Source organism: Sebastes umbrosus, chromosome 6 (genome assembly GCF_015220745.1).
Source record: "Sebastes umbrosus isolate fSebUmb1 chromosome 6, fSebUmb1.pri, whole genome shotgun sequence".
NCBI classification, from domain to species: domain Eukaryota; kingdom Metazoa; phylum Chordata; class Actinopteri; order Perciformes; family Sebastidae; genus Sebastes; species Sebastes umbrosus.
In genome coordinates, this window is record NC_051274.1 from 16,664,355 (window position 1) to 16,687,972 (window position 23,618).

General features: G+C 39.1%; 1 protein-coding gene across 1 annotated transcript; it reads left to right on the forward strand.

Moving 5' to 3' along the window:
- Positions 1-12,613: 12,613 nt before the first annotated feature.
- Positions 12,614-23,004, forward strand: slc6a1a (solute carrier family 6 member 1a). Its single transcript, XM_037773363.1, has 15 exons — positions 12,614-13,003; positions 14,392-14,786; positions 15,753-15,884; positions 16,061-16,161; positions 16,320-16,429; positions 16,583-16,715; positions 17,387-17,521; positions 17,625-17,728; positions 18,380-18,504; positions 18,677-18,789; positions 19,433-19,564; positions 19,782-19,884; positions 20,184-20,284; positions 20,448-20,615; positions 20,725-23,004. Exons 2-15 carry the CDS (start codon positions 14,555-14,557, stop codon positions 21,175-21,177), a joined length of 2,142 nt encoding a protein of 713 aa, XP_037629291.1. The 5' UTR covers positions 12,614-13,003; positions 14,392-14,554; the 3' UTR covers positions 21,178-23,004.
- Positions 23,005-23,618: the final 614 nt, after the last annotated feature.

Here is a 23,618-nt window from a genome sequence, read left to right on the forward strand (position 1 = left end):
CAAATTGCGATACATGTTCTTTATCCAATAACGCAGTGCAAAAGGTTAAATAGCATAATTTCGCTCTGTCACTGGTTACATACAAGAACGAAAATATGCTTGAAATCAAAAGGTCAGTTTTTGGTGCAGCTGCAGCTCTAGTGTGAATGCGTTTCTTCGTCCTAAAATGGCTTAAGGGTCTTGCATTTATCTTAAATTGTTCCACCTCTTAATGCTAATGCATTTGTACTCATGTGCAAAGTCACCAAAACTTTTCCACTCTAATGGAGAGCACAGAAATGTTATGCACAAGGAGACGAAAAAAGAACCAACAATCCTGTTAAACAAAATAAGTCGCTGTAAAGAAGCGCAGAACCTGAAGGAAATTCAAAAATAGATTAAGAACAGTCAAATATAAGGTAATCTGTTGGAAGGAAAAGCTGGGAAAGGGAGCTATAAGTAGTGGGGGTTTTAAAGCAAAGAAAAAATAGATGCTGACAAATGTCCAAAAACCCTGAAAGTCTGTAATGCCCCCAGTGGAAAAGACCCTAATGGGATATCTGGCCATGTGCTAAAACACTCATCGCACTGATTAATTGGGCAAGTTTGAATCAATTTTCCAGCCTGCCACTGGTCTATGCCCGTGGTAAATCCGATGCTCTCTAAATAACATGTGGTTTACTTTGAACAGTTTACTGTGCTATTGAGAAACATCATGGAGAAAATAAGTGAGATGGATCCAGCAGCCACAGCACATGAGCAATACTGGTAAGTCATAGGTCTCACCTAGTGGAGGCTGCGGGGTGATAAATATAACAAGTTTGGGATTTGTACTCAAAGCTTAGAGCACTTTATTATGTTTAATTGACAAATAAGCAGCTAGCGTCTTTGTGCAGTGCACCAGTGTGGGCCAGAGGTACAATAATGCACCGTATAACCAAAAAAAACACTACAAGTTATCTATATATCATGCCAACAATTCATCATGCAGGTTACTCAGTGTAGTTTAGTAAACTGTTTCAAACTAGATAGTCATGTGTCTCCCATACACTGATTGTTGCTACAGTGTCAATGCGTCAATGATATTATATCTTTGTCATGACTCGCAATGTGACAATAACTGCTTTTTTCTAATTTTAAGTATATATAGTTTTTATGTTTTGTCCATTACTGGATACGTGCAAATCCAAACTAGGGAAGATTTAATAATCATACATGAAGATCTAGTCAAAGCCACTCATTCCCTGCGAAATACCATCCAAGGCCCTCACTGCAAAAATAAAAAAATAACGCTAATTTGCTCACAAGAATTGACTATTTCTTAATATTTATATTGGTTCGGTTTGTTCAGATTTTACTCTTTTAGCTTCAAAATGCATCAACCAGCAACCCACTGCACCCCTATTATGGAAGAAATATTGAAACACTGCCTGTGTAATGAGTCAACTTGATTCTCCATTTTACTTGTAATGTAATTCTAGCAGCCTCATGGTCATGGATGGATTACTGAACGGACCTACCGGATACAGGCTCAGGCAGAGCCTCATATATGAAGTGACTGTCATTAACATTTCTTGTTCGAAAGTCAAAGAACTCAGAGAAAAGTAGGGATGTGGGATTACCTCACTGTATTTTCCTTGACAGACTGGAAAACTGACTGGGCGGCTGTTCGATCCCCGGCTCCTCCTGTCAGCATGTTGAAGTGTCTTTGAACGAGACACTGAGTCCCTGCCCACTGCTCCTAAGGATGGATTAAATTCAGATTTCAAATTTCATGTATGAACCTACATGTATGTATGTACATGACAAATCTAATAAAGTTTAAGTTTTAAGAAAATCAATTTGGCCTGGCTGTCATGCATGGTTACTTATCTGTAAGAGCACAGTTTGCTTCCTATAGTAATACTATATCAACATTTTCTAAAGTGAAACATGGAGTACCTCAGGGATCTGTTCTTGGGCCTCTATTTTTCTCTCTTTGTATTTCACCCATGGTCAAATTATATGCAATCCTGGAATTAATTTCCACTACTATACTGATGATACTCAGCTGTACGTGTCTGTAAAGGCAGCTGATCATTCTCAAATTATTAAATTATAGGCCTGCTTGTCTGCCATGCCCAGTCTGTGTGTGTATTCTATGGCATCACAGGTTTCCTTTGAGTCTTTCTTATATTTTGTAATGTCCCCTGTATTTTGTATTATATATATGTGGGGAGTAATGCCATTGTGCATTTATTTAGACACCCTCTCTGCATATCCAAAACACGTGAACAAATTACTGAAATTCAGTATTCTGGAAAATAGACTGAGGAATGGCAGTTCCAGTCAGTCAGTCCACCACATTGGTCCAGACTGAAATATCTCACCAACTATGGAATGGTTTGCCATTACATTTTGTGTAGACATCCAGGGTTCCCAAGAAGATGAATCCTAATGATTTAGGTAATTCTGACTTTTCACCGAGTGCTACCAGAAGGTAAAGTTCTCACTTATCCTGGGAAATATCTCAACATCTATCAGATGGATTGCGATGACTGTTGCATGAAATTTGTAAGAATTGCACCATCTTTGGGTCAAAATGTCCTGACCATTCCTCATGGTTGATATTTTTTTCAATATTTGTGATTTTCTTTTAAGGATTCCTGAATCTTTGATTCTGTATGCGGATGTTATATTCTCCAGTAGAGTTTTAATATACAGGACTCTTTAGACACTGATATATCAAGTGTCATTAAATAGTGATCATTAATTGTCCTTACAGACAGCAGCCACCCTGGCCTCATGGCAGACGACACAAAGACAGCTGGTGAGGACAGTTACAATGCTCATAAATACTACAGAAATTACCATAAGTGATAATTGTGTTAATTAATTAATGTGACCATATATCATCTACATCTTCAGGGATGTTGCAAGCAATTACCTTTGTAATTACCTAAAAACTTAACATGATATGACTTTACACTGGAGACATGATGCAGAATTGCTTTTACAAATTTCATCCTTCCTAACATTTTTCAAAGCTGAATAAATCAAATAGAAATGCACATTACAATGTGTGTCACTGTCTGGGGAAAGCTTGTACTTGCATAAGCGTTTTCTTGCAGCAGCAAAAAAGATGCCCAAAATCTGTTTCTGAAAAATGGTTTTGTTGGCCAAACACGTCAGTCCAGGTGTAATTTTCTACACTGAGACAGAATCAACACAACATGGTCCTAACACACCCTCATAAATGTTAAAGTAGTGTTTATTGTTGCACTGCTGGATGTGAATTTGTAAGAACAAATGACTTATGAATCATTAATCAAGGACATCATTTATTTATTTCATAGTTCACTATTTGCTGATGTGTTACGCAAATGACAATTCATGATAAACAAAATATTACTTTACTTTTTTTTTACTTTTTTTTCTCTCTTTTTATGATAATAAACCTATTTCTTATCCAACTCTATAAAAACATTTAAGACTCTTGACAGTGTTTGGGAACACATAGGCCGCGGAAGTGGGGGGGGGGCCAGAGCCGGGTAACTTTTGGAGTCTGAGATAATATTTTTATGAATAAATGCTGAATTGTATCTGTGTTTTTTCTCAAAACTTGGCCGAGATATGTAACTATTGTTTGGCTGTTTGTTGTGTGTAGGGGCTGGGGTGTACTGTAGGTGCTGCGCTGCCTGTGGTACTGAAACGGAGTGGAGGAGATTGATAGACAGACAGACGGAACACGCAACTTAGTTTGGTTTATTTGGCCTACTTGCTTTTCGTGGTTGTAAAGAGAGAAATATGGAGAAAGAGAGAGAGAGCTGCTGGCTGTAAACAGTTGTTTCTACACACCTACCGCTGCTGATTCTGACAGAAAATTGTTCATAAGTTAAAAAAATATTAGCGCTCTGCTAGAACTACATTCTTATGTTAGTGCTCTGATTAATAAATGTATTCCTTGTAGCCTTCTGTTGTTGTTGTTGTTGTTATTTAGCCTCTCTGAGGCTATTGTATGGTTAAATCAATTAATATTTTTTATGAAAAAGTGACTTCATCCTGTGTCGGACTTAAAAAGCGTTCTATAACGTTACTCAATACTCAAACATCAGTAATGTAGGTCTACTACTGTATCTCTGTTTCAATGCATATGTCCCCCACCCCTTCTGCATGCCTTGAAATTATAAAACTGTGGAAATAAGTCTATCAATTAATACCAATGACAATCTTATTGGTTGCTCTGAAATTAGATTATTATTAGATACAGGGCTGAAACTTGCAATAATCAATTGGTTGTTTTAAGTCAGCTATCCAGTAAAAATCCCAAACACATGGGAGAAGCTTCACTCACTCAAAAAATTCATGTGTCTCTGTGCCTAATGGCGTCTACAAGATTTCCCAGACCGGAGGAAAACAACCAATCACAGCCGAGCCGGAGCCTTGCCGTCTCTGAGTAGCTGTCAATCACTCACGAACTCCGATCAATCGGTCAAACTAGGCAGCGCTGATCAAATATGAATCAATATTCTGTTACTGTAATGCCTATTTCTCACCTCAAATGTTTTCATAAACATCTTGTAGTGTACTGTTTAGCTGCAACATGAGAAAGTTTGTGACCCGGCAGCCATGTTGAGATCAGTTGAGGAAATACCAAGCACCGCCCACCAGCCGAAGCACAGCCAATAGGAACGCTCTCTCTCCTCTGAAATGACCTGTGATTGGCAAAAAGTCTTCCGTCATGGGCTAGATTTTCTAAAGCCTGAAAACAGAGCCATGAGGAGGTGCAGAAGTCTAGTTATCACTCAGAACACTTGAATTACAATATGCTGAAAGGTTATTATGACATTTTTGCCCAATGATCCCAAAAGTATTCTGCCTCCTGCAGGTTTAAGTGCAGAGGAACATGTAGAGGAAAGCATGATGGGCAGTGCCATCAAGCTTTGGGACAAAAACTCTCCCAGGCAGGTGTTTCATGTCATTTTGACATTTGTTACGAAATGACGTAAGATGACACTAATAAGCTAAATCAACAGACTGCTTTCCTGGTTCATCTCCAAAGGTTTAAACTATCTCAAGATCCATGTAGCACCAGCTTCATTTTCACTTGCTTATGTTTAGGTTGTGTTTACCTGTGGGCTCTGTTCTCCAGCTTATCTCAGGTCTACCAGTGTTAGCACTGACCAGGCTGATGGTGCTAGTGATTACAACCATTCACCCTCCTGTAATTAGCAATTATTGAAGTTCTTCTCCAAGATGTTGAGGGGGTTGAAGAAGTGGTTTTTGGATGTATTAAAGTTGACGTCAATTGCAAATGCAAATATGCTTCTCCAAGCTTTATGTTAAAGCTCTGAATTGGGAGCTTAACTGGGGAATTTTGTCCACATGCTCTACCCCATTCTTGTCAGTGCTGGAAGGATTGCGTGGTCTCACTGATGGGTTGGACGACCAGCTCCCTCAGCTTTGAAGCTGATAAACCTTTTAAAACCATGACAAATATTCTCCTGCAACTTTGCCAGAGGAAAGGCAAAGAAATGAAATAGGTAGCAGGGTGCAGGAATATGAAAATTTGCTCCATCCACCTCAAACTCAGCTAAGTTTGTCTTCTAAAAGGCTGAAGTGCTTACTCTTGCACAGCTTTGAGCTTATTGTCTCTTCTGGAGCCGTCTTTGAGCTTTTAAAGCACATTAACCTAATGGTCCTGCATCAATATGTCAGCCACTAATAGCCAATAATGTCACAGCATGGAGACATGTTGTGGAACGGTGATCAGGCGGCATTTAACTGCACAACCTCCGTGTCAGTGGCCGACATGGCTGCATGGCACAAGTTCGGCAGCAAGGGTGAGACATCCAGTCAGTTTCCATAGTGATGTGGTTGAATGGAGGGGATTAGCAGGGGCAGTGTGGCGAGAAAGGATTGCAGGCTTCTGTCAAAGCTTGCATTTAAAGAGCTCCATGTCTTGGCTTCCTCCTATTTGGTGATGCTGATGATGGACCCTTCGTTTCCCTTCACTCCCCACACTTTCCCTCACGCTGACATGTTTTACTGTCTCCTTTCTCAGGTTTCTCAGGTGTACAATACTTGATGAGCCATGTTGTTCACAGTAACAGTATAGTGCAAATGCTTGTGCCAAATCTAAAATAAAACCCCTCAGGATTAACTTGTTATGAATTACAACCAAGCCAGATATTCTGAATTTTATGCCATAAAAGTGCTAACGTGTTGAATGATACACAACTTCCCCCCACCACAACATGCAGACCGTTTTCTCACTACACACGTAAAACCTCCAGATTATACTGTATGGATTAGTTTGCCTTTAAATCTGCAGCATGTGAAGTTAAACATGAAATTATTACCAGTTCAGACAGTCATTTTAAGAATGTAATCCTTATCACTACGGCTAACCATTATGTGTGTGTGTAATCTCCATCTCACTTCAAATGAGACTCAGTAATATTATAATGAACCACATGATCTGATTATTGTGGGTTGGTCATTAATTTGTAATCAAATCGCTTTAATCTTATTATTTTTTATTTTCTATCTATTAACTGTAAGTCTGGTTGTAATGAGGACTGGGCGGTTTTACCAACAAGAGAATTATGGGGGCTGAAATGCAACTCTTAATTACAGAAAGAGGGAGCAGAGAAGCCAGAGATAATTCAATATATAATAAGTATAATTCTAGTTATTATCGGATACTGTACCTTTGATAGGCCGCAGATTTAGTCACTTTGCTGAAGCATTTTATAAACATACATTGAGGTGGAGATTCAAAGATTATTCCGTTTATCTCAAATATCTATGTAAACAAGATGTATAGAACAATTCAATCTGAAGACCAAATACCTTTAAAAACACCTTCTTATATTCATATTGTTTCATATTTGAAGAAAAGCTATTGCTTTAGAAATATCAAACACAGTGACCATCCACATCTAAGGACACGTTTTAAATACACACTTATCTGGTGTCATCATTGAGGGAAGCTTTTTTTTTTTAAAACACGATTTATTCGATAAGTAATTAATTCTAGATAATAAAATATAAAATAAGGCAAAAGGGTTGCAGTAGCTGCGCTCAGGTTCAATGTCAATGCTGGGTGTGAAGTGACGTGCAATTTATCAAACAGTTGAAAATTGTCATCCACTTTTCTACCCAGTTGGACTCGTGATTATCTGCTTATTTCAAAACGCAACTAAACATATCATGGGGAGGGAAGACGTCAGGGTAGATGTATACAGTATGTCCTTAAAATATCCCGTATACATATTGACACAGCATAAACAAATGGAATGACATAAAACACTAGAAGTATCTATGTACTGCATGGATTTTTTAAAGGGTAGATTTGGGAAAAATGGGAAAATCCAAACAAATGTTGCATCGTAAATTAGTATCCAATTAAGCTCTCAACTGAGAGTAAAGGTTAAGTATACCACCACTTATTTAAATAAGAAGTTTTTTTTTTTTAATGGCAGACATGATAAAAATTAGCAGCTCACTGTACATAACATATATATTGTATCTCTCACAAATTCTATGGTTCAATTTCTACGCAATATATTATGTATGAACTTTTACATATATCTATGATTCTATAGATTTTGTGCAGTACCCTATCTACTCCACAGTCTCTGTACATACTGTATATATATTTCAAATATATATACATTTTTATTTTTTTAATTTAAAGCTCATTTTTACATTGTTGCAGTCAGAAAATATTAAATAAAAGGTCAGTATCAGCCCAGTATCTAGTGTCATTATACCTAGGGATCCAACTTTCTCAGTCACGATAGCAAAAGCTGAACGTACCGATCCGATACCAGTGTTTAATTAATAACCTGTATGCCTGACTGTGTGGAAGTGACTGGGATCATTCTTTATAATATATATATATATATATATATATATATATACCGTATATATATATACAGTATATAAATCGTACACCAGCAACTTTGTAGAATATCTTAAAAACTAACAGGAATTACAATTCAAGTGTAATCCTTTTTTTTAATGCAGAAACAAATTGGATCAAAACTTAAACAGGAATGTAAATTCCATTATATAATGTATATAGTATATAAACATAGAATTGAATTTAATAGATCGGCCCCATTGTCACCGATATCCGATCCAGCTATTTGAATCAGTTTGGCCCGATATCCGATCCAGTATCGGTGTATCCCAATTCATGTCTGTATTCAGTGTAAAAAGAGGTGCTACATTTGTGTGTGTGTTGTGTTTGCACACATACAAACATTATAAATCAAAACTATTAGTGTGACCAAAGAAATATTTTTCTAACAGGATAGCCTTACAGAATGTAATTGTATTAAATTGTTTTCTCATTTTGAGAATCAATCATAACAGATTATCTCTGTAAATGAGTTTGTCAGAGATGGAACCAGTGTGTCCAATTTGCCACATAACCTTTTTTTTATATTGATATCATTGTTTATAGCAAGCTGTCATTGCTAGAATACAACCATGTAGGCTTCTAGGATAATTCCTTTCAAAGGCCCTTTTCATCTCTAACATGCGTTTGTATGCGTGCGTATATTCCTGTGTAGAGCCTCGATGTGCTTTTTAACCCTCAGAAGCCTAATCTGCACCATTAATGGACTTTTTGTAGAAGTTAATTAACCATTTTCAATGATAGCAGCACAGCAATCCCAGTAGAGAGCCATACAAGGAGGGAGAGACGGAGACCGATTATGCTGTTGCCTAGCAACACATGTACAAAATTTGAAGCGATTTAGTGCCCCCATACTGGTTCTCATGGAGGTCATATGTTTACTAAATCCACACCGTGTGCTGGCTGTCACACAGGGCTGTCAACAGATCAACACGGGTACCTGTCCCCGTCCTGCTCGCTGCACTCTGATGTGTCGATGCCAAACATGTTAAACCTGCAGCTACTGTAGGCTGAATGTCTCTTAAATCATGGCTGTCTAATTCCACGGATTTGTGGAAACTGCATTTCTTTTGAACGAGTGGCAAATGCTACATCAGAATCCCACGGAGGAAAAAAGCTAGTCTTTTTTGCAGCCGTGGGATTTAACTTCTTTGCATAGTTGATCCCTTCAGGAAGGTAAAAATCAAAAAAAAAAAAAAAAGGGGAGAGAAACAGAGCATGCTCCACAAATTTGGTAGATGATTCACTCACTATTCCTGAAATATCATTGGTCAGCCCACCTCACTGATTCCTGCATCCCACAATACTTCACTACGCATGTAAATAATATCTGGCAAAAAACTGTTTGTTATAAAAAAAACTGTCCTCTCAGCTTGTTTTGCTTGTTTGTAAATTGTGTGTGTGTGTGTGAGAGAGAGTGAACGAGAAAAGGAGGCATACAAAGAGACAGGGAGAGACGTAGGGAGGGAGGCGAGACAGAGCTGCTGAGGCACTCACTTCACAGCAATTTAGGTCATGCTAAACAAATGCTATACTAAAGAAGCACAGACAAATAGGAGCATCCAGCCTGGAAGGGTTTTTCAGTATTATACACTGTGAAGAAGCCGTATACATGCAGCGACTGTCTCAGGTGTCTCCGGTGCCGCACGTGCAAGTGTGAGGTGTAAATGTCATCAATCACCCATGGGTGGGCAGGCCAAATTACATTTATGCTTTATATAGAAATATTGAGTGAGCGGTTATTCAGTTATGCATTGCGTCCCCCGGTGAAATGCATGTATGCCAATCCTTCTATCATCAAGACACGAGTGGTACACCACAGCGGTGTTGTACTCTACGCTCTCTCGGTGCTTACAAGTCAAGAAAAATGTACAGCAGCAATCACGGTTAGAGGCTGATGAAAACAAAGAGAAGACAGCAACAGAGAAGAGGCTGCACATCCAGGCTTCTGACAGAATAACTCTTTGTGGGATTTACCTAATAAGACATATTGATATTTTAAATACCCTGTTGAAGACTGCCTCACTGTCAAAACAAGGGTTTTGTAAATATTTAGTTGTGATTTTTGCGTTTGTGAATTGTATTTTGCAGCTTTTCAGCAACCAGATTTATCCTGAAAAAGGGGATTGAAACAATATTTACCTGTGCAATCACATAATGTACCTTGGTACAATGGTGACATTATGTTAAGATGCACCATACGTAAAAATCATCACATTGACTCGGATGTTTGTAATAAAAATACAAAAATAAAATGGGATCCGTACACAATTTCAGCAGAAGGAGAAAAACAAGTCTGCGACAATATGAATAAAATATGTGAATTGCTTATGATTAGCATACTAATGACTAATCATCATGCTAATCAGTTTTCATTTTGTGACCTCAAATTGCAGACTGGTGTTGAGAAATATGAGTGCATGAAAATGCATTCTGAAAAGGGGAGAAATGCTCAAGAGAATTGCACAATTCAATTTCAAGGTAGGTTATTAAAAAGTAGAGACATCACAGTGGCCTGTCACAATACTTGAGCCACATACAGAGAGTTTTTTTCTAAATTTGACATAAAATGTTGTTATATTTAAAAACCCAATTCAAAAAGTATTGGATTTATATAATATTTTATCTTAATTAATATTTTGTGTTTTTATTTTGACGATTCTCACAAATACAATGAAGGAATTTGTTTTCAATTTCATCTTTAGATCTGTTAATTTTTTATTTATTTGAATTTCTCAACATATTTTGGTAATAAAACATTATTTTAAGAAATATTTGGTGTGATTTTGAAGTGTATATAGTCACATTTTAATACAATTTTGTCCATAAATAAATGACAATAAACTAATGGAGAACCTTCAACACTAAGTGCACCATCCTCCCCAACATTAAGATGATTTTACAGCCAATGGGCCAGTAAAGAGGGGCGACCCAAGACTCAATCTCAGTCACATACTCTAAAAGCCATTACAAGAAAGGACAAGTAATCCCAGCCTAATGGAGCACGTACAGCGTCCACTGAAAGTAAGAGACTGGGGGGGCTGCTGGTGAAAAGGGCAGTGAGCTGAATCAAACCAAAGCTGCCGAGGTTAGGAGGTCAGCTGGTTGAGCATATATACATGTCACCAGCCCATTGCTCCATCAGCAGGTGTATAAATATGTGTCATGTTTCACACCCCATGTCCGCGGGGAGGTTCAAACCCAGATGGGATTTTAAATGCTGCATTTCATGTGGTATCATTTAGTAGGTTAGTTCACCCCTCATTGGTTTGCCATCTGGTGCCCTCTCAGCCAGGAACATTCACACTGGAGTCTGAATGCTGCTGATCTGCCTGCTAGAGCAAGTTCCTGAAGTTTACACCAGTCAGTCAGTGTGCACTCCACCTCCACCTTCACCTCCACCTCAACTCACTGACAGAAAATACAACAAAAAGTGCATCTACATGTTCTGATCTTAAGCAGGTAACTAAGTGATGACACAGGTGGAGTTTGGAAACCAAGACTAGAAGCATGAACTATAGTACTACTATTATTATTACTACTATTATTACTATTATTATTATTGTTATTTATTTTCTTGGTTTTGTTTTGGTTTTGAATGTTGAGGTTGTTTTCTCTATAGTGTACTTGATGGGTTTGTCTGTAAAGCTCATCTACTTAAAAGTTGGTTTATAGACTGTTGTAATTACAAACAGTGGATTGCATTTATATGAAAACAGCCTTGAAAAAAGGGAAAAAATAAAGTATAAAAAAAAGAAGCATGAACTATAAAGTGAAGTTGGTAAGATAGGTAGAAACCAACAGTGACATCACAGTTCATGCAAGAAAAACAGCTGATGAAGAACAAACTTGCAGCTGGATATTATATCAAACAAGTGGGCCTATTTATACATGCTGTGCATCACTTACCAAAGTGTCGAACTGCTCCTTAAAGAAATGTTTTCTTCTTTTCTTCCACTTTCTTGATGTTTTCTGTAAAAAAAAAAAGAAAAAAAAGAAAAAAATAAGAAAGTAAAAAATCCGCAGCTGGATCTCATCTTCATTTCTCTTCTTTCTTTTTTTCTTTTTTAATTATGAGTTTGTAGTCCACGAGTTTATTCTCCTCATATCATCCCCTCATTTGTGGAAAGACGTCGGTCTTTGGACGATTATCCAGGCAGAGTTAGAGACAACAAGCCAATGTTCCCTCCCTTTATTGACTGGCTCCCTTTATCACAATTTGCCAGATTTGCAGCAGACAGCCTCTGACTGGCCTCACCATGGACCTGTTAATGCTGCTTCTATTACCAACCCAATATGTTTCCATTTTGCACCTCGACCATATATTCCATTACTGGATGGGAGGGGGGGGGGGGGGGTTGCTCTTTTCTTGTGATGGAGGGACACATTTTGTGTCGCTGGTTGCACAGATTAATTTGCATTTTAAACAGTTGAATCCTAAAAGTGTTTGAGGGGAAAACAACCTGAATTAAAGACTTTTTTCTTTTTTTCTTTTTTTTTTTAAAGCCCCCAAAACTGACAAATATTTATAACTTTGAACAGAAATTGTCCTTTTTTTAGTTGCAAAACTTGCCTCTATGTGAATATCTCATTATTGGTGTTTAATAAAAATGAGGTTGAAAGAGTGAAACAATTTGAAATATTAAAAAAACAAACAAGTGCGATGTCAGTGCAGCCTATAGATGAGGAAGAGGAAGAAGAGGAGGAGGGGGGGGGGATGGAGAGAGGGGGGGCGACTTTGAGATGACATTGAGGCTGTGTGGATGGGAGTTGAGTCTCTGGTTGTTGATGTTAGACAGTCGCACAAGGCGAAGCGGCTGCTGCCCGTGTTGATTCAGCCTCCTCCTCTTCCTCCTCATCCACCTCCTCCTCCTCCTCCTCCTCTTCCTCTTCTTCCTCCTGGTCTTCAGCACTGGACAGCTCCTGCCTGGACACACTCTAACGCTGCATGGTCCCTTCTTTAAGTCTTTTTAATGGAAGTAAAATCTATTTATGTTCCAAGAAATATTGGGAGTTTACAACTTCACCCACAGGAGGAATCTGCACAGGATACCTCGCTTCGAGATTTGTGGCAGCAGGCAGCGTATCCTCGGAGGCACAGATCACAGATCCATTGTGAGTAAAACTGAATGCTTTTGCTGTCTGTATGTCTGTGCGTGTTTGAAACCCTCAGTCTGGCTTAATGCATGATTCTTTTTTGTATTTGCATTTGCAGAGAGTGTGATTAGATTGTGAATGAGCTTGTCACTGTGTTGCTGTGGGTCAGTGTAATGACTGCATGATGAGCTCTGCACCTATACAGCCAATTAAACCTCGAATTGATTGCTGTTTTGCTCGTCTATTGGATGGTGCAAATATGTTTAGTTGTCAATTAATCGTGTAGAATAGCGTGGGTATGTGTGCAGCCTGATGCGTAAAGCTTTTACGCATTTGGACACCCCCTTTGTCTCCACTATGCGTTTTTGTGTTCCAGTTTATTTGAGACCTCTCTGTTATTTGCTATATTCTGTGTGTGGATGAACTGTTTGGAGAATCTGCAAGGTGGTAATTTGGTGGACTCACACTTCATTATGCTTGATTATCATATAGGCTGTATATTTGCTATTTGGTGCGTCTTGCGCTCCAAGTGCATGTTTTTGGATGCTGTAAATTTGTCTTAAAGTTTTTTCTTCTTTTTTTTTCGACAGCAATATCTATTTTTCCATTTATTGGCTTCATTTAATTGCAGACTTTTGTTGTGAGGCTATCTTGTGTTTGCTGTTCTGGTTTGGCTGCTGTTCATTTACGCGCAATTTTTTGTTATTTATGGGAGCACAAGTCCAGCAGGACTTTGCCCATCGATGGGTTTTTTTTTTTTGGTGTTTGTTGAGTCTGATATGAATGGATTTTTTGTTGTTGTCAGGCAGTCATGAGAGTGTGCGTTTTTAAAATGCATATTTCCAATAAATAATTGGATTGATAGTTTTATTGCACCTGCCACCAGGGAGTAAATTAATGTGTGCAAAAAAATGTGTTTGCTTTACAAGTAAACCACTGTGTTTTTAGTTATTTATGGGAGCACAAGTCCAGCATGACTTTGCCATCGATGGTTTTTTTTTTTGGTGTTTTGTTGAGTCTGATATGAATGAATTATGTCTCAAGTGTTTTCATGAGAGTGTGCGTTTTTAAAATGCATATTTCCAATAAATAATTGGATTGATGGTTTTATTGCACCTGCAAGAGAGTAAACGAATGTGTGCAAAAAAATGTGTTTTGCTTTACAAGTAAACAAGTCTGATATGAATGCATTTTTTTTTGTTGTCAGACAGCCAAGTGTTTTCATGAGAGTGTGCGTTTTTAAAATGCATATTTCAATAAATAATTGGATTGATAGTTTTAGTGCACCTGCCACCAAGGAGTAAATGAATGTGTGCAAAAAAAAAATGTGTTTGCTTTGCAAGTAAACGACATCTTTCAGCTCCTCCTGAGAAAAACAACCCCTGCTCTATTCACGCTCCCTGCAGGTTAACGGTGGTGTTTGTGCACATCAGGACTTCATCATCTCCAGACATTTGGTCCAAGAGGTTATAGGTTTCTTGAATAACCGCGAAGCTGCTGTCTACGTGGACTGGTGCTGAAGCGTCTCGTCCGACAGCCAGGACCTTTGCCAAACCCAGAAACAGAGACATGGCGACGAACGGCACCAAAACGGACGGACAAGTCACAGAACTGAACGAGGTGGCGACTATCAATGACAAGCCCAAGAGCCTGGACGTGAAGCCAGAGAAGCAGAAAAAGGATTTGCCAGATAGAGAAACGTGGGGAGGGAGATTTGACTTCCTCCTGTCGTGTGTGGGTTATGCAATTGGACTGGGAAACGTATGGAGATTTCCATATCTCTGTGGGAAAAACGGTGGAGGTAAACAATATTATTTGTCACAGCTATATTTAAGCATGCACTGTTAAGAATTCACCAGTAAAATAACAGTAAAGAACTGGCAGCAGGGTTTCCTTTATGTTACTGTAAAATTAACATTATTATACTGTTGCTGAAATTTACAGCTTTGTACTGTTAATGAAAAATACTGTTTTATTTTATTAATTTCACAGTATTTTACAGTTAATTTACTGTTTAAAGATACATTATATAGCTGTTTTTCCACCTTTCTTTTACATTATCTTACTGGTTTGTTTTAATGCACTATTTAGGTTGTATTTTTTACATACAACATTATTTTTTGCCTAGATGAATAGACTTAGCAGGTTACAGACATAGGAATAGTCACACTAAATACAATTAAAGGCACTTGTTAGGAAAAAGGCTATAATAGACTTGTTGACACTTTTCCCAAAAATGTCTGTCTATAGCTGGCTACAAGCACAGAATGCAAACCATAACAACATGTGAGTGAAGAACAATAAAGCTAATTCACTGATTTTACAATCATGTACAATGTACAAGCCTCACATGTGTAGATCAGGTCCCAGAATTAAAAAAATACTGCATGAAACTGTAACTGATGATACTTTAGACAGTTGATCAGCAGCAAAGTGCTGTTTTTTAAGAATGCATTATAGTTCAGTTAAAAAACGGACTATGAGCGTAATTTAACAGGTTTTCTTTTGTATTAACAGTAAAGCACTGTTTTTAGCAATAACAGGTTAATACTGTTGAAATCCTGCTGTAAATTAACAGCAATTGTTTACAGTGTGGCTCCCATTCAGCTCCATGATGCACATATACTCGATGAAAAGAATTAATATTTACATGCCTAATTCATTGTGCTGTGGTGTTTTTAAGTGATGCGTCAGTGCAGTTTCAGCCTATAAGATTGGTCAGTTGTTTTTTTTAATGCATAACCTGATCTACTTTTGTTCCATCCAGGAGCCTTCTTGATCCCCTATTTTTTGACCCTCATATTTGCTGGGGTCCCCTTGTTTCTACTGGAAACGTCTCTTGGTCAATACACCTCAATTGGAGGGCTTGGTGTGTGGAAACTGGCTCCTATGTTTAAAGGTATAAACTACATATTATATCTTGATACCAGGCCTCTCTTAAAAATATATATATATATATATTAATACTGTTTGGTGCCTTCGTAGAAATAAATCAGGATTTATGGAGGCCACATATAACAAAACATATCCAATGCTAGTTTTACTACACTGCCTAATTCATTTCTGTAATAATAGGTGTGGGCCTTGCAGCAGCTGTCCTCTCCTTCTGGCTTAACATTTACTACATTGTAATCATTTCTTGGGCCATTTACTACCTGTACAACTCCTTCACCACTGTAAGTATTACACAGTGTACTCACATTAAAAAAAAGCAGCGTAGGGTCAAGGTTGTTGTACATCAGTTACATTAGGCCTGTGATACCTGTGAAGAAATTTTAAAATCCATAAATGTGTCAAGGAGGAGGAAAAAAACACTGATATTTTGTTTTTACAGGAACTTCCATGGAGCTCTTGTGGCAATCCATGGAACACAGATAAATGTTACACGAACCACTCCATCCCAGATACCACCAATCTCACCAGTGCAGTGCAGGAGTTTTGGGAGTAAGATATTGACTTGTTTTCCACAAACAGCAGAGCTTTAAAGTATCCTGCATGCCTCCCCGAGACACATAAAAGAAAAGAAAAAAAAGCCTCCTCTGCTGCATTTCCCTGTGTGTGTATAATAGTCTCATTGTTGCTCGCTCTGACTTATAGGCGCAACATGCATGAAATGACCGATGGCTTGGAAAAACCAGGCCAGATCCGAGTGCCACTGGCAATAACACTGGCCATCGCCTGGGTCCTTGTGTACTTCTGTATCTGGAAGGGGGTTGGCTGGACAGGGAAGGTAAGACAATTGCCAGATTTGGGTATCGTGGTTCCCCAATAAGTGACAGCAATGCAATATTAATCAGTCTAATATCACCTCATCCATCATTTAGACCGCAGTCAGCATTGTCCAGATAGATTTTTTTTAAATAAGAGAAGTGACATCAAACGCTCGTGTTCACTAATCCCACTCTGCCTCATGGTGGCTCCTCTAATTCCAACTCTCCTGACATGGTGTCTATACTGAGTGTGGATTCATGATAGGAGGAGCAACAAACAGCCATACGCTACAATCTGGTTTTGTCCTCTCCCTCCACTTGGAGCAGTTTCCCCTCCCTTGCGGTGCCACATTTCGAAAGTCGAACGCATCACGTGACCATGGCAAATAAAATTTGTTTTGGTCACAAAATACCCCATCCACCCCACCCCCACTGCACACTTTGCTCACAAATTGCTTGCACAGTGTCATAAATGCACATTCAAAGTGAAGCTGCGGTGATTTCTTTGCTGAATATTTGATCTCTTTATCTGTTTGGAGTTTTTTTTGTGTGTGTATGTGGAAGAAGAGGCCGAAGAAAATAAATCAAGAAAGTCTTGAAAACCCCTCATGAACATTTTTCCAAATTTACAATGTCTGTATGCATCATACATTTACTTAATGGTGTTATCCTGCTTTCTCACATTGTATAGGTGGTTTACTTCTCAGCTACGTATCCCTACTTCATGCTGTTTATTCTCTTCATCCGTGGGGTGACTCTACCTGGAGCTAAAGATGGAATTCTGTTCTACATCACCCCCCAATTTGAAAAACTCAAAGAATCGGAGGTAATGACATACCATCATATATGATTCCTACCTATGTACTGCATGCCTGAGTGAGCAGAGAGCTCGGCATCACGCAGCTGAATGCTTGTCTTCCTGTTGTCAGGTATGGCTGGATGCAGCTACCCAGATCTTTTTCTCCTACGGATTGGGATTGGGGTCACTTATAGCTCTGGGCAGCTATAACCCTTTCAATAACAATGTTTACAGGTAAGACTGGTGATGGATTCACGAACATGCTGAATTTAATATATCAGAGCAAATTGGAATAGCTGGAGATGGCAGTAATTAAATTGCTATTTTAGTGTATTATACGGCTCTATTGAAGACCTTATTCAAGGATACTTGGTAAGAGCCCTTAAAGGGTCTTATTAATGTGAGTTTCTGGCATGAATATAATAACAATCTAAGGAGAAGGCTGTTTCTTGCTGTCGGTGTGCGTGCTAGAGGGAAAAAAACAACAATGATTGCAAAGCCTGAGTGTTTTTCTCCAGCAGCCCCATGGTTCTGGGTCACATCAACAATCAGTTACATAAAAATAGTTGCCTTCATTTTGTGTGCATGTTTCAAATAGATCTATCTTTCTACATCTATATATTTCTATATATATAAAAATACATTATTTGTCGTGAGTTCTTAAAATGAGATCTGTTTATGTCTGTCATAAACAATAAAAAATGGTGTTTTTGCCAAACATCTGTGTGATCAAAAGGAATAATAGCAGTGATGCAGCTATTCTCTCAGATCTCCGTCTCTCCCGTCCTGTGTGGACTGTTTTGAGGGAAGCTTGATACAGAAAAAAAAACTGAGTCAACTTAAAAATCTTTGACAAGAGGCCTATTTTATATTTCCTCTCCCCAGAGACTCTATCATTGTGTGCTGCATCAACTCGTGTACCAGCATGTTTGCTGGCTTTGTGATCTTCTCTATTGTTGGCTTCATGGCACATGTGACAAAGAGACCCATTGCCGACGTAGCAGCTTCAGGTAACGACAGATTGCATGTTAATGGTTCCGTCGCTGCACGAAAAGAAAAGTGCTCTGTCATTGATACTGATTGCTAAACGCAGCATTTGTCATCACTTCTATGTGTGTTTTGAAGTCATAACAGATGAGAATAACCCTGATGAAATATGATTTTTCCCTATTTTCTATCCAGGTCCCGGCTTAGCTTTCCTGGCCTACCCGGAGGCTGTAACCCAGTTGCCTGTGTCTCCTCTCTGGGCCATTCTGTTCTTCTCCATGCTGCTCATGCTGGGGATAGACAGCCAGGTAAGGGGCTTGGAGATGATCTGCTCATGGGCTGACCTAAATATTTAAATGCAGGTACATATCACTGCAGCTCGCCCCTGCTCCCTGCATGATAAGCGTGCAATTTGCTTCTTGTGGACAGATATAGCTGAGCTTTGACATCAGCTGTCAAGTCGTTTTAATGCAACTTTATCACCTCATGTGCCCCGCAGGTTTCCCTGTCTGTGTTTCTTTCTATTGTGTGTGATATTTGGGTTTGAATAAGGCCACAGAGACTGGAAATATACATGCAGTTATACACTGGATATGACAACCAGCACTTCGAAGAAAAAGACATAAATGATATAACCCGATTAGGGTAAATAGCCTTTGCATATCAGAGTTATTACCAAAACGGCCTCCAAGAAGTGGATGCTTGGTCATTCAGAAGATTATGTTAGTGTTTCTGTCCCATGGTTTGGTGCACACTGCAACTCTTTGTCATTTGTCATCATCAGTCAGCCTAACCACCAACGTAAAACTTCTTTGGTGAAGAATACGTTTTCCGAAAATATTCACCGACCTTTACATGCTACAAAAAAATATATGATAAATGTGCAGCATACATATTAAAACATAAATTCACACTTACGTTCAATGCTGTTTCTGTGATTCTGTCTTTCAGTTCTGCACCGTTGAAGGCTTCATCACTGCTCTGGTGGACGAGTTTCCCAGAGCTCTTCGGGGTAGACGAGAGATCTTCATCGCGGGTGTCTGTCTGGTGTCCTATTTGATCGGACTGTCAAACATCACACAGGTACAGCAGGGGCAGCTCTCTTATGTTCCCACTGACTATTAATGGCACATGAGTAATAGAATTGAGAGATGTAATTAAAAGATACAAGTGAAATCCACGCATCTACTGTATGTAGCGGGCAAGAAGCAATTTAAATTTGGATTTGCTCTCTTAATGGCATCAAATGCAATAGCAGAGTATGTTATGCTGTATTATAACACCGTTTTTCTGTACCCAGGGTGGGATCTATGTGTTCAAGCTGTTTGACTACTACTCTGCCAGTGGAATGTGTCTGCTGTTCTTGGTCTTCTTTGAATGCATCTCCATATCCTGGTTCTACGGTGTGTATCATCAATGTTTCATGCAATATAGCAAAAACGGAACAAAATGATCATTCAAAATTTGCATTTTTCTTCACAATTTAACAAATTGAGTTAGTGAAATCTCACACGTATGAATATGAAGGTTAGAAAACGTCACGCCTATTCAGAGATATTTGCTTCAAATGCTGTTCAGCCTCAAGGTCACGAGCACTCGTGTGTTCCACCTCGCCGTCCTCATCATCATGCATGGCGGACCGGCGGCAAATTGAAATAAATTGGATATGAATATTTTGATCATAGATTCATTTGTCTCGCAGGTGTGGACAAGTTCTACGAAAACATCGCGGAGATGATTGGCTACAAGCCGTGTATATGGTGGAAGATGTGCTGGGTCGTGTTCACCCCTCTCATTGTCGGCGTGAGTGCTCTGAACTAATACAACCGTACATCTAAAGTCATGACATGAAAAATGAAACAATAAATAAAGTCAATATTACCTGCCTGCAGCCACGTCAAGCTGAGACTGCGCTGCCTGTGGTCAGTGGTGTCAGGATGCATAAAGCGTCTCGTGTCTCCCACAGGGGGTGTTCTTGTTCAGCGCCATACAAATGGTTCCTCTCAAAATGGGAGACTACGTGTTCCCAGGCTGGGGTCAGGGAGTGGGCTGGCTCATGGCGCTGTCCTCCATGATTCTCATACCAGGATACATGATCTATATGTATCTTGGACTCAAGGGCACTTACAAAGAGGTAAGAAGTGAATTTTCTGTTGGGTTTGTTAGGTAAACATCAAATCAGATTTTTTCTCCACATACCTTCTTCTCTTATGTAATTAATATGCGTTGTGTTTCTCTCCCAGCGACTTCGGATAATGCTTAGGCCTCCCGCAGTTGTCAGGCGACCTCAGGAGAATGGACCCGAGCAGCAGGCGGAGACCAACACCGCTAACCTATCCAGCCCGGCCAATCCAGCAAATCCCGCTAGCCCCGTCAACCCGGCTCCCGCCAACCCCGCGAGCCCCACCAGTCCAGCTCCCGTCAACTCCACCAGCCCCGTGACCCCGGCTAACCCGGCTCCTCCGCCAGCGAATCCAGCCACCGCCGCTAGCCCGGTGAACCCGGCAACCAGTCCCACCGCCACCATAACCATCACCACCACCACCACCACCACGGCCAGTCCGGCTAACCCCACCGTGACAACTGTAAGCCCGACCAGCCCGCCACCCAACCCAGCTAGCCCGACGGAGCCCGTTAACCCCCCGAACCCAACAAGCCCGACCTCTATCCTGACCAATGCCGAGGCCAACGTGTAGACAACAAAGAAACCCTCATGGAGCATGTAGACAAAAGAGAACATTACAAAAGGACTTCCAAGATTTTAATTGATTCACCTACCTCCAGGGGCAATATGTGATCAAAACAGATTTTCAAAACCGTGTTTCATTTTTTTCTGCATTTGTAAAACCAGGCCAATGATGTCTTATTGTTGGTTTGCATTCTGAAAACAATATCAAAGACTGTTAGTGTTCACAAATACAACCATAAATCTGAATTTAAAAAAATGTAAACATACTGTGTAATACTGTGAGAAAAGAAAAAAACATAGAGATATAGATTAGAGATTTGTTGAATATCTTCATGAATCAAGTAAATACCGTGTGAATATAGTAGATGAAGTAGTGAACAAAATTGACATCATTGAAGAGTGCAAAGGATGGCGTCAATTTTTATCGTGGATGTTTACTAAACCTCACACAGTTGTCTCTTTTCCAAACGTTGCACTCTGTGAGGTAAACTACAGGCCACAAGGCAGACGGGGAGCTCTGAGTAAGCACAATGCCAATAAGAAGTTCATGTTTAGGAGCTCTGTTGCAAAAGATGTTGTGTGTGAGAGAGACTGTTATTTTTCCTTCCTTTTTTTTGGAGTAAAAAAAAAAAAAAAGGGAAAACTTTTATGTGATCAAAACATTTTTAGAGTTATTTTTAGGATGTTTTATACTATATGTGTTGTGATGGAGGACCAAAATCAATAGGCAGACAAAAGCAAAAACTATGCCATTTAGTGTTCGGTTGGCAAAGCACAGGGTACAAAGAAGTACAAAAAAAAAAAAAGCACAGGGTTAGAGATGTGATTTACGAACATCGACTATCCCTTAATGCTGACAGTCAATCCTGTTTACGTTTTGCATGCTTTCCTCAGGAACATCAGTGAAAAATTTCTGAAATGTCTCCTGACAAAAAAAGAAGAAGAAGAAGAAGAAGAAGAAGAACAGAGAAGGCCTTAAGCCAATACACCAATTTCATCGAAGCCACAGTCTGTTTACACGACTGGGCCGAACTACAAAATACAACTTTGTATGCTAGCACAAAAAACCTGGACCAACTCTGTGTTTAAGTCATTCTTTTTTCATTATGTGTAATGATCAATTATAGTTTGATCAATATGTATTCAGCAATACATATGTAGATGTATAAGTGCGGGCCAGTAAGCAAGTGGCCTGTTTCTCTTTTTGTTTATGTTGTCTTTGCTTTACTAGTGAAAAGCACAAAGCTTTAATTTCCCCCAGACTTTTTGCCATGGCGTGTTAGGACAATGTTAGTTTGCTTCTATGGCAGCTACTGTGAAAGGCATCTGGTCGAACAGAACATGTTTACTTTGAAAAGCGAAACAACTGAGCGAAAATGTGAAATGGCTACAGTTCATGTCCTGTGAATTTTGTATAAAGTTAAATCTACCACAGTTTTCTCTGGAACTTTGTTGTAAAACTGTACCGTGTAAAACATGTAACTGTGAATGTCTGTAATACATTGGAAGTTATTGTCTAAATGTTGAAAAAATGGAGTTGCTGTTTTCTGCAATAATATTTTGATCACAGAAGCTAAAGCACATATCTTACAGAAATATACGAGATGATGATGATAACAAATGAAGATGCTGACGATTATATTAAAAATAGAAACTATGTCTAGTAAAACAATATTGTTTTGTATATTTTTAACTGTCTCACTGCCTAATGTAAAACATAATATAAACATGATATGTATCTAAATGGTGTCACATGATAAAGCACGATTGTTATGTTATACAAACAGAAAAAAAAGACTGAAAAAATAAAGAATTATAGAAAATATAAATACAATACATGCCTGGCATATGTCCCTTATAGCATGTGTGTTTAAAGTAGCAGGCCTCGCACTTTTCAATGCTGTTATCGGGAAATTAGGTCAACCCAACTATCCTATCAAAAGATGTATGCTGCGCTGAATCCTCCTGCGGTAATTGGCTATTGTTCCCTCTCTTGTAGATAAACCCTGTTGTTGTCCATAGAGCATTTTCTAGTCAATAGATATAGAAAAATGTGACCAATAAAATTACAAGCAGGGACTTAAGTGGGATAAAAGTACAAAGGATTATGTTTTTGTTGAGTTAGAATGAGGTCAGGTGGGACGTGTAAAATGAAACCTCTCTTCAGTAGTTTTGGGTGAAGATGAAACCCAGCTTGACTCTACCGTGGGGGTGAAATATAGAAACTAAACATTACAGAAAAATGAAACATCAAAAGAGAAGATCCAGCTTCCTCCTGGTTTATTGAGTGTCAGAAACACAAGCTGATAGAAAGGCCTCGGCAAGAAAAACATCACCACAGAACAGCTCCTGCCCCGGGGGCTGCATGGCGTGCCCACCCGCCCCATCTCCCCAACCTCTTACAACTCTGTGTGTATTTGTGTGTGTATTTGTGTGTGTGTGTGTGTG

Coding starts and splice junctions, on each gene's coding strand:
- slc6a1a (XM_037773363.1), top strand. CDS start 14,555: ATGGCGACGAACGGCACCAAAACGGACGGACAAGTCACAGAACTGAAC. Junction 15,885..16,060: donor ACTGGCTCCTATGTTTAAAG/GTATAAACTACA, acceptor CTGTAATAATAG/GTGTGGGCCTTGCAGCAGCT. Junction 16,716..17,386: donor GGGTTGGCTGGACAGGGAAG/GTAAGACAATTG, acceptor CACATTGTATAG/GTGGTTTACTTCTCAGCTAC.